Source organism: Oncorhynchus mykiss, chromosome 10 (assembly GCF_057628025.1).
Source record: "Oncorhynchus mykiss isolate SJ-2025 chromosome 10, ASM5762802v1, whole genome shotgun sequence".
Taxonomy (NCBI): domain Eukaryota; kingdom Metazoa; phylum Chordata; class Actinopteri; order Salmoniformes; family Salmonidae; genus Oncorhynchus; species Oncorhynchus mykiss.
The window spans coordinates 55862615-55878736 of NC_143031.1; the positions used below are offsets into that span (position 1 = coordinate 55862615).

At 42.9% G+C, this 16122-nt stretch overlaps 1 protein-coding gene and 1 non-coding gene across 2 annotated transcripts; both read left to right on the forward strand.

Moving 5' to 3' along the window:
• Positions 1–3745: 3745 nt before the first annotated feature.
• On the forward strand, positions 3746–15517 carry LOC110534311 (TNFAIP3-interacting protein 2). The gene is made up of 6 exons (XM_021619092.3): positions 3746–5473; positions 7723–8025; positions 9728–9817; positions 10243–10584; positions 10818–10940; positions 12277–15517. The coding sequence occupies exons 1-6, from the start codon at positions 5111–5113 to the stop codon at positions 12409–12411; spliced, it is 1356 nt and encodes a 451-aa protein (XP_021474767.2). The 5' UTR covers positions 3746–5110; the 3' UTR covers positions 12412–15517.
• trnai-aau (transfer RNA isoleucine (anticodon AAU)) lies at positions 4207–4280 on the forward strand. Its single transcript has one exon. It is a non-coding gene; the product is annotated as a tRNA-Ile (tRNA).
• Positions 15518–16122: the final 605 nt, after the last annotated feature.

Sequence of the window (16122 nt, forward strand, 5' to 3'; positions counted from 1 at the left end):
TTATTATTGGTGTCCTTTGGTAGTGGTTTCTTTGCAGCAATTTGACCATGAAGGCCAGATTCACGCAGTCTCCTCCGAACAGTTGATGTTGAGATGTGTCTGTTACTTGAACTCTGTGAAGCATTTATTTCGTCTACAACTTCTGAGGCTGGTAACTCTTATGAATTTATCCTCTGCAGCAGAGGTAACTCTGGGTCTTCCTTTCCTGTGGCGGTCCTAATGAGAGCTAGTTTCATCATAGTGCTTGATGGTTTTTGCGACTGCACTTGAAGAAACTTTCAAAGTTCTTGAAATGTTCCGTATTGACTGACATTCATGTCTTAAAGTAATGACGGACTGTCATTTCTCTTTTCTTATTTGAGTTGTTCTTGCCATAATATGGACTTGGTCTTTTACCAATTAGGGCTATATTCTGTATACCACCCCTACCTTGTCACAACATAACTGACTGGCACAAACGCATTAAGAAGGAAAAACATTCCACAAATGAACTTTTACCTAGGCACACCTGTTAATTTAAATGCATTCCAGGTGACTAACTCATGAAGCTGGTTGAGAGAATACCAAGAGTGTGCAAAGGGCAAAGGGTGGTGTAACGTTCGTAGTTGGGAGAGAGACAGGAGGACCAAGGTGCAGCGTAGTAAGCATTCATATTCTCTTTTAATGAAAACGAATACTCAAAATACTCGAAAAAGAACAAAACACGAGAACGAAACGAAAACAGTCCTAAACGGTGAATTACAAACACAGAACAGAAAATAAACACCCACGAAACACAAGTGGGAAAAGGCTGCCTAAGTATGATTCTCAATCAGAGACAACTAACGACACCAGTACCCCCCCCCCCCCCCCAAAGGTGCGGACTCCGGCTTGCAAAACCTGAATCTATAGGGTAGGGTCTGGGTGGGTGTCTGTCCGCGGTGGCGGCTCTGGCGCGGGACGTGGACCCCACTCCACCATAGTCTTTGTCCGCCTCCTCATCCACCTCCGTGGCCTCTCTCAAGCGGCGACCCTCGCCGCCGACCTCGGACTGGGGACCCTAGCAATGGGTCCCGAATGGACAGGAGGTTCCGGCAGCACCGGACAGGCGGGAGTGAAGGACGACTCCGGCAGCACCAGAGTGACGGGCGATTCCGGCAGCTCCTGGCTGACAGATGGCTCTGGAAGCTCCTGGCTGACAGACGGCTCCTGCAGCTCCTGGCTGACGGACGGCTCCGGCAGCTCCTGGCTGACGGACGGCTCCGGCAGCTCCTGGCTGACGGACGGCTCCGGCAGCTCCTGGCTGACGGACGGCTCCGGCAGCTCCTGGCTGGCGGACGACTCTGGCAGCTCCTGGCTGGCGGACGGCTCTGGCAGCTCCTGGCTGACGAGCGGCTCTGGCAGCTCCTGACTGACGAGCGGCTCTGGCAGCTCCTGACTGACGAGCGGCTCTGGCAGCTCCGGACAGACGGGAGACTCTGGCAGCTCCGGACAGACGGGAGACTCTGGCAGCTCCGGACAGACGGGAGACTCTGGCAGCTCCGGACAGACGGGAGACTCTGGCAGCTCCGGACAGACGGGCGACTCTGGCAGCTCCGGACAAACGGGCGACTCTGGCAGCTCCGGACAAACGGGCGACTCTGGCAGCTCCGGACAGACGGGAGACTCTGGCAGCTCAGGACAGACGGGAGACTCTGGCAGCTCAGGACAGACGGGAGACTCTGGCAGCGCAGGACAAATGGGAGACTGGCAGCTTAGGACAGACGGGAGACTCTGCATAGCTCAGGACAGACGGGAGACTCTGGCAGCACTGGGCATGAGGAAGACTCTGGCAGCACTAGACAGGCGGGAGCACCTGTAGGGAGGAGACGGAGAGACAGCCTGGTGCGAGGGGCTGCCACCGGAGGGCTGGTGCGTGGAGGCGGCACCGGATAGACCGGACCGTGGAAGCGCACTGCAGGTCTCGAGCACCGAGCCTGCCCAACCCTACCTGTCTGAATGCTCCCCGTAGCCAGGCCAGTGCGGCGAGGTGGAATAGCCCGCACTGGGCTGTGCTGGCGAACCGGGGACACCATGCATAGGGCTGGTGCCATGTACCCCGGCCCAAGGAGACGCACTGGAGACCAGATGCGCTGAGCCGGCTTCATGGCAACTGGCTCAATGCCCAACCTAGCCCGGCCGATACGAGGCGCTGCTATGTACCGCACCGGGCTATGCCTGCGCACCGGGGACACCGTGCGCCTCACGGCATAACACGGTGCCTGCCCGGTCCCTCTCTCTCCACGGTTGCACGGGAAGTTGGTGCAGGTCTCCTACCTGACTTCGCCACACTCCCCATGGGCTCCCCCCAAGAAAGGTTTGGGGCTGCCTCTCGGGCTTCCAGCCGTGCTGCCGTGCTGCCTCCTCATACCACCGCCTCTCGGCTTTCGATGCCTCCAGCTCAGCCTTGGGGCGGCGATATTCTCCAGCCTGTGCCCAGGGTCCCTTGCCGTCCAGAATCTCCTCCCATGTCCAGGAGTCCTGAGAGCGCTGCTGCTGCTGCTGCTGCTGCCTGTTACCACGCTGCTTGGTCCTTTGGTGGTGGGTGTTTCTGTAACGTTCGTCGTTGGGAGAGAGGGAGGAGGACCAAGATGCAGCGTGGTAAGTATTCATATTCTCTTTTAATGAAAATGAATACTCGAACAAAAACAACAAAACACGAGAACAAAGCGAAAACAGACCTGAACGGTGAAATACAAACACAGAACAGAAAATAAACACTCACGAAACACAAGTGGGAAAAGGCTACCTAAGTATGATTCTCAATCAGAGACAACTAACGACACCTGCCTCTGATTGAGAACCATACCAGGCCAAACGCAAACACAACATAGAAAATGGAACATAGACAACCCACCCAACTCACGCCCTGACCATACTAAAGCTACTTTGAAGAATCTCAAATCTAAAATATGTTTTGATTTGTTTAACACTTTTTTTTAGCACATGATTCCATATGTGTTACTTCATAGTTTTGATGTCTTCACTATTATTATACAATGTAGAAAATATTTTTAAAAATAAAGAAAGACCCTTGAATAAGTAGGTGTGTCCAAATTTGACTAGTACTGTATATATATATTTATATATATATATATATATATATAGTTGTATTTGTATTTTGTTGTATTTTACATGCAATTTTCGAATTGTATTGCACTGTAATGAGAATGGTATTGAAATTATTGTGTAATTTATCTAATAATCACTAATTAAAAATACAAATAATTACCAATCCATCAGTTTTCTTGCATAAACTTAACTGCATTAAAGAGCATTGGGATGCCATGATTCTCTCCACTTAGTGAGTTCTCAGTCATCTAACCTGATAAAATAATGGTCAATAAATAAATCTGTCTGTTGTCTGAACCAATGTTTTGACTTATTTTCGTGTTTATTTGAGTTCATGGCCTTGGGCAGTGGTGGAAAAAGTACTCAATTGTCATACTTAAAAAAAGGTAAAAATACCTTAATAGAAAATGACTCAAGTATAAGTGAAAGTCACCTAGTAAAATACTACTTGAGTAAAAGTCGAAAAGTATTTGGTTTTATGTTTCAAAAGTAAATTGAATAGCTAAAATGTACTTAAGTATCAAAAGTTAAAGTCAAAGTATAAATCGTTTCAAATTCCTTTTATTAAGAAAACCAGACGGCACCATTTTTTATATTTTTTATTGATGGATAGCCAGGGGCACACTTCAACACTCAGACATAATTTACAAACGAAGCATTTGTGTTTGATGAGTCTGCCAGATCAGAAGCAGTAGATGACCAGGGATGTTCTCTTGATAAGTATATGAATTGGACCATTTTCCTGTCAAAATGTAACGAGTACTTTTGGGTGTCAGGGAAAATGTATGGAGTAAAAAGTACATTGTTTTCTTTAGGAATGTAGTGAAGTACAAGTAAAAGTTGGCAAAAATAGAAATGGTAAAGTAAAGTACAGATACCCAAAAAAACTACTTAAGTAGTACTTTAAAGTCGTTTTACTTTAGTACTTTACACCACCACTTTAGATCTTCATCGACACGGAAAATAAATGTGACATTGGTAACCGATTTTGTTACAATTGTATCATGATTTGTTACGCCTTGGTGCGACCTGCCGTTGTTACAATATATCATCACGAACTTGGCTTGAAGAGTGAACACATGTTGTTTTTTATTTTCTCACTATCTCGTGTCATCTGGCCGGTTAGCTCAGTTGGTTAGAGCGTCGTGCTAATAACGCGAAGGTCGCGGGTTCGATACCCGTACTGGCCATACATTTTTGGCTAAAATCCCAAAGTAGGCTCGATAAATTTGAGGTTGAAAATTCATTGCCTATGGGTAAACTCATTTATCACATCATGTTGAATACAACATCTGGTTTGTAAACAATTGAATTAAACACACTAGATTAGAGGTACATAAATTCATTTCATTCATTGTCATTCATTCAGGAAAATAGAGCTACCGGCAACTCATTTACATTCCATCCGATAAAACAGCGTTGCTTCACGGATTTTTTACCAGGCGGATTACTCAAGCAAAGGCCGCTAGTTTAGAAACCGTCAAACCAGAATTGCATGATCTGTGGATTTACGCATGTCACAAGAGGGAGGTAACGTTAGCCCACTATGTTACCGGAAAAGTCGTACGCATGTGCAAATAGTTCAAGCAGCTGCGTTTTTTTATTTTGCTCCCGTCAAACTGTCAATTTAGTCCAGTGTCCTTTATTGTTAGAACATTTATTAAGGAACGAAAGCATATCATTAAGATTGTTACTGGAATGGATGATTGATCAACTCGGAAAGGAGTTGTCAATTTACCCGACGTTGTTAAAAAGTAAAGTACAAGAAAAATCCACCTATTGTGTCGGGGAAGCCCCTCTTGGAAATCCCCTGTAATTGTCGGAATTATATATTTCCAAATTCAGATGAGGCACATCCTTTAGGCTACATAGTTGACATCCTCCTCAACCTAATCTTGAAGACATGTTGCATAACCTACGAACACAAACTCTGTCGAACTAATAAACAGAATCATTTCAGAAGTTGATGGAATATTGAAGATTTTTCCCCATCCACATCTGTCAGAAGCAACAGCGATACATGACCTCTGGAATAAGGAACATGACTGGAATAAAGAACACGATGGATGTCGATTTGGATAATGATACGCTGAAATCAAAAATACGGAGCTGCCATACATTGACTACTTTCTACCACGAAACTCGGCTGGAGATTGACACATTAAGTAAGAAAATCAAGAAAAGGGACAATTTAATCGCAGATTTGAAGGCTAGGTTAGGCAAATACGAAAATACCTGTATCAATGTGGAAGGGTATGACCCTGTTGTCATAGCACCGGCCGAATCTTTGCTGGAAAGTTTATGCAAAGAAATCTGCAAACTGAAGCTAAAATTGAAAGACACAGAAATGAATGCGGTTCAGCAAGCAGAGTTGAGACAACAAGTGAGTAGAATTTACTGTATGTTATGTGTTCTTAATGTGTATCATGTGCATTTAATGTTTAGGCTAACCCTGTGAAACATAGTTGTGCTTTTTAATATTAGGTTATAGCCCTACTTAATTTCAAAGTCTGCTCTGCAAGTATTAAAACGATCATTGATGACAAATATACAGTGCCTTGCGAAAGTATTCGGCCCCCTTGAACTTTGCGACCTTTTGCCACATTTCAGGCTTCAAACATAAAGATATAAAACTGTATTTCTTTGTGAAGAATCAACAACAAGTGGGACACAATCATGAAGTGGAATGACATTTATTGGATATTTCAAACTTTTTTAACAAATCAAAAACTGAAAAATTGGGCGTGCAAAATTATTCAGCCCCTTTACTTTCAGTGCAGCAAACTCTCTCCAGAAGTTCATTGAGGATCTCTGAATGATCCAATGTTGACCTAAATGACTAATGATGATAAATACAATCCACCTGTGTGTAATCAAGTCTCCGTATAAATGCACCTACACTGTGATAGTCTCACAGGTCCGTTAAAAGCGCAGAGAGCATCATGAAGAACAAGGAACACACCAGGCAGGTCCGAGATACTGTTGTGAAGAAGTTTAAAGCCGGATTTGGATACAAAAATATTTCCCAAGCTTTAAACATCCCAAGGAGCACTGTGCAAGCGATAATATTGAAATGGAAGGAGTATCAGACCACTGCAAATCTACCAAGACCTGGCCGTCCCTCTAAACTTTCAGCTCATACAAGGAGAAGACTGATCAGAGATGCAGCCAAGAGGCCCATGATCACTCTGGATGAACTGCAGAGATCTACAGCTGAGGTGGGAGACTCTGTCCATAGGACAACAATCAGGTGTATATTGCACAAATCTGGCCTTTATGGAAGAGTGGCAAGAAGAAAGCCATTTCTTAAAGATATCCATAAAAAGTGTCGTTTAAAGTTTGCCACAAGCCACCTGGGAGACACACCAAACATGTGGAAGAAGGTGCTCTGGTCAGATGAAACCAAAATTGAACTTTTTGGCAACAATGCAAAACGTAATGTTTGGCGTAAAAGCAACACAGCTGAACACACCATCCCCACTGTCAAACATGGTGGTGGCAGCATCATGGTTTGGGCCTGCTTTTCTTCAGCAGGGACAGGGAAGATGGTTAAAATTGATGGGAAGATGGATGGAGCCAAATACAGGACCATTCTGGAAGAAAACCTGATGGAGTCTGCAAAAGACCTGAGACTGGGGCGGAGATTTGTCTTCCAACAAGACAATGATCCAAAACATAAAGCAAAATCTACAATGGAATGGTTCAAAAATAAACATATCCAGGTGTTAGAATGGCCAAGTCAAAGTCCAGACCTGAATCCAATCGAGAATCTGTGGAAAGAACTGAAAACTGCTGTTCACAAATGCTCTCCATCCAACCTCACTGAGCTCGAGCTGTTTTGCAAGGAGGAATGGGAAAAAATCTCTCGATGTGCAAAACTGATAGAGACATACCCCAAGCGACTTACAGCTGTAATTGCAGCAAAAGGTGGCGCTACAAAGTATTAACTTAAGGGGGCTGAATAATTTTGCACGCCCAATTTTTCAGTTTTTGATTTGTTAAAAAAGTTTGAAATATCCAATAAATGTCGTTCCACTTCATGATTGTGTCCCACTTGTTGTTGATTCTTCACAAAAAAATACAGTTTTATATCTTTATGTTTGAAGCCTGAAATGTGGCAAAAGGTCGCAAAGTTCAAGGGGGCCGAATACTTTCGCAAGGCACTGTATGTATTTTCTTTCTTTCATTTTCAATTTACACATTATGCAAGCAGGGTAGTTTAGGCCTCCTGTAAATGGTCTTCTCTGAAAATAGCCACTAGCCTACACCATTCCTATACGCACTTGGTCTATTGGGAAGACTATTAGTGTAGGCCTAACCTACCACCAAACTTGCCAACCAGGCTTGATAAAAATGTCCCTGCTTCAAAACCACCTTGCAGTACAGAGAGGATGTTGCTTTTTCTATTTCAATGTGTACAACTGCAGCGGTTCAGGTGTCAGTGTTGTTTCGCCTTAACTTCATAAAACAAACACATCTGTGTCAGATACAAGTCATAATTCAATACAATAAAACATTCTAAAAAGCTATATTGTCCATCAATAATAATAATATATATTTTTTAAGTATCTTCTGCATTTGACACACATTTGACACTGAAGCCTATTCTATTCTTTTCTCCCACCCCTGAAGGAGATACAGAGGTTGCAGAAGCTGCTGAGGGAGATGGAGCGAGAGCTGGAGAGTGTGATCCGTCAATCAGACCACGAGAAGGACCAGGATATCCAGAGGCTCCGCTCTGCCCTGGCCGAGAGGGACCGAGCCCAGGCCACCCGTGCCGTCCTGTGCACCTCGCTGGCTGGAGAGGCCGACCAGCTCCGGGGCCAACTGGGAGCCACAGTCAGGGTGTGTCAGGAGTTACTGGGCCGACTAGAGAGAGAGAAGGGAGGAGAGAGAGTGACGGAGGAGGTGAAAATGCAGCAGAAGGCAAAAGAGGTGTGTATGAAGGTTGTATAATTAAGCAATAAGGCCCGAGGAGATGTGGTATACGGCCAATATAGCACGGCTAAGGGCAGTTCTGGACACAGCCCTTAGCCGTGTTATATTGGCCATGTACCACAAACCCCTGAGGTGCCTTATTGCTACTGCTATCTGCATTCAGGGCTCGACTCACCCAGTTTATAATAAGTGTGTAATAGCATAGTTATCCAGCACTTTTATGCAAGGCAAATTATAGTTAACCCCTTACACTCGTGGGAATTGGCCTAAAGATAGGGCTAAGTTGAAATGTTTCTTACAGCAGAAATGTGGAAAGCACATGCGTAAATAGGGTAGCAATCAAAAGGGGAACCGTTTGGAGATTATGGAAAAAATTTATATTAGACTAAAGGGTGAGGACAAAACAGTTAATCTGACACAAGACTGAATCCAAACATTACACTGTTGATTTTACGTTTACTGTACTTTTCGCTGCAGTTGTTGAATACGAACTCTGAAAATGCTCTGGATACATTCAGTAACACGATAAGAACATTCACGGTAAAATTGGGGTAGGTGCAACATAAGACAAAGAAATGACAAGTGATAGGTCTAGCTGGTGTCTCCATGTGGAAACATACCTCTCCAAAGTGTGCACAGTTCCTACGTAATATCCTACGTAATTGTTTACGCATTCAAAAATGGTCCATTCTAAATCGCAATCTGGTCAGGTGGGCATGATTTGAAAGCGTGTTATATTGCTAGCTAAGTTACGAAATACGATCTTACAATGTTAGGCTTTCACAAGGCAATTCAGAGAAGCAAATACTAATTTTGGTACGACTATAAAATAATCACGAGTGCATTTAGATTCGTGTTTCCTGCCAAATTTTGTCACAATACGCCATGTCATCTTGTAACTAACTGTACATCAAACATTGTGATCATAATCGTTGGCACTGTATTTTACATGAGTTTTATGATATGGAATGGGGAAGTGCACATTTGAACTAAGGGGTGTTTGGCTTGCTTGTGTGACATCAAAGTGGTATTATAATCCTCAATGTCTCATCTTTCAAAATACATTGAGTCCTCTTTATTTATAGCATTTCCCTCACTCAGACAACATTTGCGGGAGAGATGGGGCTAACTTATTGTCACGCGCGGTGTTCAAGTTCAGTCAAAACCAGTACTGCGCTGGGAAGCAGAGACCTTGCATTTTGACTTCACATATAGCATGTTACTGTACATTCACTGTGTTCCAATTTAGGCATTTATCATCACCCATATCTGCTATTTTGAACCTGTAGAGGGGTACGAGTGTAAATAGCTAACTCATATCCACAAACTGTGTATATACTGAATGTTATATTCAGTATATGTGGCCTATGCGGGAATCGAACCCAAAAGCCCACAATCCTGGGGTTGCAAGCACTAAACTCCAACTGAGAGAGGAGAACAGCAGTAGCTACATCCGAGCTACAACCCCATTGGCAAATTACGTATTTTCAATGTCTTGTGCTCACTGGGAAGAGCACTATAACTGTCTTTCAAACATAACAAAGAAAGCAATGAAAAAGAGGTGTGTGTACTAAAGCATTTGGAATCGCTCTGTCTCTGCCATTATGTGCTTTTCAGCCAAGTTATTTGTGTTTGTTTCTGTTGGATTTATAAATGGATAGTATCATTTTGAGCTCTTGTTTCCCCTTTTCATGGTCAGATATTGGATTATACGGAAGCTGGTCGCGTTGACATTCGAGTCAGCAAACTTCAAGAAGAGAACCAAAAGCTAACTCAAAGAGTGGCATATGTAAGCAGAAACACACTGTAGAAACCCCATTCTACCCACATGAAAAAATACTATAGTATACAATGGTATTCACTGTTTTTGTAGACTTTACAGCACTATGCACAGCAGTGTTTTTGCAAAAACACTACAGTGAATACTGTAGTATTGAATATACATGACTCTAGTATACTGTACTATTTACAGTTTATTAAAGTATAAATACTATAGTAAAGAAACTGTAGTACACATATACTGTAGTAATTACTGTCGTGTTTTTGCAGACTGTAGTTATCCAACATTGTCATAGCATATGGGCTATCAGAACCAAAGTTGAACAGCCTTCTGTGTGTGTGTTTGTGTGAAGCTGTGTGTGCGCAAGTGTGTGTACATGTTTTTGACTAATGTCTCCCTCTTCCCCTCCCTCCCTCCCTCCTTCATTTTCCCAGGTGGAAGGTCTAAACTCCAAATGGCAAAAGTATGACTCGAGCAGGGAACAGTATGTGAGGTACCTGTGTCAGAAGCTGAATGAGTCTAGTGCCCTGGCTGTTTCCTCCAGCCCTGCTCCAGGTATGGGGCTTATGTTAGGGCCCAGACCTACACAAGAGCCTGGGCCTGGCCTGGGCTTGTTCCCAGAGTTGGCCTCAGCCAAAGCTGGGTTGCTCCAGCAGGAGATAGCCAGGCTCAACGGCCTACTGGAGGAGAAGTTGGGGGACTGTGGGAGGTTGGGGAGAGAGCTGGATGAGAGCAGGAGACGATACAAGGACCGCATCCAGATGCTAGAGCAACAGGTTAGTCTGGTCTAGGATCGTCTGACTCCTCTCTCTTTCAATTTCTCTTTCTTTCTCTCTCTCACGTTCTCTATCTTTATTTTTCTCTTTCAATCTCTCTGTTTGTTTGTCCCTCTGTCTCCCCACTCTTGCTCTCCCTCTTCCTTCTCTCTCTCTCTGACACGTACACATCAGAAACATATCCCTATCTCTTTCTCACACACACCCTCACCCTTTCCCTCTCTTCTTCACAGGTTCTCATCTACACAGATGACTTTAAGTCGGAGCGGGCAGACAGGGAGAGAGCGCAGGGCAGGATCCAGGACCTCCAAGAGGAAGTATCTCGACTACAGGAGCAGCTACACACACAGGCACAGGTAAGGCCACACACACACATAGTCATTACTAACATACATTACATACAAACGTGTTACAGGAGTAAAATAAATAGCCATGAAAGGAAGCTTTTGTGTCCCTCCCCTATTTGCCATTTATTGAGGATTGATGATACAATGACGTTTCGACAGACATGTTCTTCATACAGTTCGCTATCGGCTAATAAGATACAGTATTTGTATTTATTAGGGATCCCCATTAGCTGTTGCCAAGGCAGCAGCTACTCTTCCTGGAGTCCAAACACTCTAAGACACTTACATTACATATAAAGCAAAGATAAAATAGTACATCATAAAACATTATTACACCACTACATATCTACAATACAAAATGTATAATACAACAATATTACAATGTACGTGTGTGTAAAGTGGGTGTGCTAGCGTTTGTGTGCGTATGCGTGTGTCTGTACCTTCCGAGCTACTATGCCTGTTGTATCAATATATTTTGACGATAACAGTTTACAATCCTGGGTTACTCCAAGCAGTTTAGTCACCTCAACTTACTCAATTTCCACATTATTCATTACAAGATTTCGTTGAGGTTTAGGGTTTAGTGAATGACTTATCCCAATACAATGCTTTTAGTTGTAGAAATATTTAGGACTAACTTATTCCTTGCCACCCATTCTGAAACTCACTGCAGCTTTTTGTTAAGTGTTGCAGTCATTTCAGTCACTGTAGTAGCTAACGCGTATAGTGTTGAGTCATCCGCATACATATACACACTGGTTTTACATGTCATTAGTAAAGATTTTGAAAAGTAAGGGGCCTAGACAGCTGCCCAGGGGAATTCCTGATTCTACCTGGATTATGTTGGAGATCTGGATTATGTGTTCTGTTAGACAGGTACCTCTTTATTCACAATATAGCAGGGGTTGTAAAGCCATAACACATATGTTTTTCCAGCAGCAGACTATGATCGATAATGTCAAAAGCAGCACTGAAGTCTAACAAGACGGCCCTCACATTATTTTATCATCAATTTCTCTTAGACAATCATCAGTCATTTGTGTAAGTGCTGTGCTTGTTGAATGTCTTTCCCTATAAGCGTGCTGAAAGTCTGTTGTCAATTCGTTGACTGTAAAATAGCATTGTATCGGGTCAAAAAAGTTGACTAAGGTTTGGTAACAGGCTGATTGGTCAGCTATCACATTAGGGAACAACAAAGAGCACTTCCCTAAAATAATAATAATGCTATAATGATAATGTTATTTATTTGGAGTGTTTCATACATTATCCTCAAAGTGCTACTATGCCTAGTTAGGCTATGGGAAGGAACACTTTTACTCATGATCATCATTCATTTATCTTCCAGAGCCCTACTAGAGATGCCAACTCCACGTGCCGAGTCCATAAAGGACACCGGATCTCCCCACGCATGAGCACGGACTCGGCCGAATCACTGCTGAGGAACAGCGCCAATCCACCTGTGACAAAAATCAAAAACTAAAAGTGGGCCTTCACCTGGGGCGGCGTCAGCGGTAATTAGCACCCAGTCCCACCTGGACAAAGTGCCAGAGTTCGTCAGAACTCCAATGCCCAAGATGACATATGATGACACACATGCGGTGGAGTACCTCAAACACTGCATGGAGTGTGTCAGGCTATGAGCTCTGGCGTGAAGTTTCCCCTAGGTACAGCTATAGGATAATTTTCCATTCCCCAATCCAAACCATAAAGTGGGGAAAATGCAAAACTGACCCAACATCTAGGGGCAACTTTGCCCTACTCCCAAGCTATGAGAGTTACTGCCCCTCCCACCCCATGGGGGTGTTAAGACAAATATCGCTAACTGACGATAATTGAGCACTGAAAAAAAAGCACTACATGCACCCTAAGAAGGGTTGGGACCGGGGAGCTTAGAAAACTGACTAGTTCAACTGGGTTGTGTTCATTAGGCACTAAATGGAAGAAAATGGACTGAAACAGGGAGGTACTACCTGGACTTCAGACGCTGCCATGCTTTTTGGTTGTTAAAAGACTGAATCGAATAGATTAGCGATGCAGAGTTGGAGTGTCAGTACTAGCTTGGTGGTCGTAGTGTGAGAAATAGCGCTAGCACTTTATTTTACAGTACATAAAAGACCAGGTATTTACCAGGATACTACATGGTAAAATGTAACACAGTAGTGACTTTGAATTATCTGTTTCTTTCGGATTCGTAACAACAAACACCACTGGCCACCATTTGAATGGGTTGAGTGCCTTAAAGGAAATACCATAAAGTACCCATTGTTACCATATAATTTCTGATAAATAAGTAAATACCTGATAAATACCAGTGGAAAAAGTAAGTAAGTGTAAAATATTTTTTTGTGAAATACCTTTGGTTTGGCAAGATGAAGCGATTTCCAGTGCAAACCCCACTCATGTTTGACTACATGAACCATATGAATTATCACATGATACTGCATGGTTGTGTTTCTGTGTGGAGATGATTGATTGCGTGGTCTGTAGAAAATCTAGATGGGAAATTGGATGTTAATTACGATATTTGAATGTCACATACCTCAATTCAATATTCCGGCATCAAATTGTTAACCTGTTGCACTTTCCTAACCTGTTTACCAAAGTAGTCATTAATGCACATATTTATTTTTTTAGATTTATTGAATTTGAAATACATAAGCTTCTTTCCGGTTGAAGATACTGTAATAACGTTGTCTGTCGTTAGCATGGCGCTATTTGTTGTACTGTATATTTGGATGTTGTTCACGTTTTGAGTAAGTAATCTATTTTCAATTTAACCTATATATGTTGACCTATGATATTTGTGCCTGGAAATATGTATTCACCGTATTATATATGATTGAATATTTACAGTGCCTTGCGAAAGTATTCGGCCCCCTTGAACTTTGCGACCTTTTGCCACATTTCAGGCTTCAAACATAAAGATATAAAACTGTATTTTTTTGTGAAGAATCAACAACAAGTGGGACACAATCATGAAGTGGAACGACATTTATTGAATATTTCAAACTTTTTTAACAAATCAAAAACTGAAAAATTGGGCGTGCAAAATTATTCAGCCCCTTTACTTTCAGTGCAGCAAAGCCGGATTTGGATACAAAAATATTTCCCAAGCTTTAAACATCCCAAGGAGCACTGTGCAAGCGATAATATTGAAATGGAAGGAGTATCAGACCACTGCAAATCTACCAAGACCTGGCCGTCCCTCTAAACTTTCAGCTCATACAAGGAGAAGACTGATCAGAGATGCAGCCAAGAGGCCCATGATCATTCTGGATGAACTGCAGAGATCTACAGCTGAGGTGGGAGACTCTGTCCATAGGACAACAATCAGTCAGTCGTATATTGCACAAATCTGGCCTTTATGGAAGAGTGGCAAGAAGAAAGCCATTTCTTAAAGATATCCATAAAACGTGTTGTTTAAAGTTTGCCACAAGCCACCTGGGAGACACACCAAACATGTGGAAGAAGGTGCTCTGGTCAGATGAAACCAAAATTGAACTTTTTGGCAACAATGCAAAACGTTATGTTTGGCGTAAATGCAACACAGCTCATCAACCTGAACACACCATCCCCACTGTCAAACATGGTGGTGGCAGCATCATGGTTTGGGCCTGCTTTTCTTCAGCAGGGACATTGAAGATGGTTAAAATTGATGGGAAGATGGATGGAGCCAAATACAGAACCATTCTGGAAGAAAACCTGATGTAGTCTGCAAAAGACCTGAGACTGGGACGGAGATTTGTCTTCCAACAAGACAATGATCCAAAACATAAAGCAAAATCTACAATGGAATGGTTCAAAAATAAACATATCCAGGTGTTAGAATGGCCAAGTCAAAGTCCAGACCTGAATCCAATCGAGAATCTGTGGAAAGAACTGAAAACTGCTGTTCACAAATGCTCTCCATCCAACCTCACTGAGCTCGAGCTGTTTTGCAAGGAGGAATGGGAAAAAATTTCAGTTTCTCGATGTGCAAAACTGATAGAGACATACCCCAAGCGACTTACAGCTGTAATCGCAGCAAAAGGTGGCGCTACAAAGTATTAACTTAAGGGGGCTGAATAATTTTGCACGCCCAATTTTTCCGTTTTTGATTTGTTAAAAAAGTTTGAAATATCCAATAAATGTCGTTCCACTTCATGATTGTGTCCCACTTGTTGTTGATTCTTCACAAAAAAATACAGTTTTATATCTTTATGTTTGAAGCCTGAAATGTGGCAAAAGGTCGCAAAGTTCAAGGGGGCCGAATACTTTCGCAAGGCACTGTATTTGCTATTAGTGGGGCTTTTTCAAATCTTTATAGTGCTGTATCAAAATGAATATCACATAATGTGTTTTGAGGTGTCGTCTGAATCCTGGTACACCTAAGCAGGATGTTTCCCATATCCTGGTAAGACAATACGGTGTGGGAGACAAATTCTCCGCAACATGGCAACCTTAAAAAAAGTGCCATTTCAGATCTGACATTTGAAACTACATTTGGAGAAATTACCTCCGAACTGACACATCAAAATGTGATTATCTGTTTTAACCTGTTTAATTGAAAATATATTTTTGTAATAAAATAAATGTTGTTTGACCAATCATGTGGAGTGTTTGTGATACAAACCAGACAACATCTCAGCTTGAGGAACTTTTGTTGGATTTTAGTTTGATTGGTGGATGACTGCCAGTCAAGTTATATTTTGGGGTGCAGAGTCAGGAGGAGTGACAGTGTGAGACAGCGAGGGGCTCTGACCATAGAAACTCAGGTCCCACAGTATGTGTGTGTGTGTGTGCATTTGTGTGACTGTGTATGTTCCTTGTCTGACTGTGTGTGTTTGTACACACTTTGGGAAACCCCTTCCCAGAGTAGCCTGAATGGGCACTCTGTCCTGTGTGTCTGTTCCACATTCCCAGCTGTCCTGTGTGGCTGAAGTGAACACAGCAAGTGGACTAGAGACCAGTGAGACAGAGGCTCTGGTTACATCCTGGCCCTAACATCTGATTTGGGATCAGTTGTCTTCAGACTAGTCCTCAAATCATTTTGAGTTAAACAACACAACAAGTCCAGGACCAGTTGTTACGGGTATAATATGGCCTTAGGGAACTGGACATTCCCTGTCAGAGAGTAGTTATTTAAAGGGGAGGCAGATGAAGCACCAAACAAGGTGTGTGTGTGTGTGTGTGTGTGTGTGTGTGCGCGCGC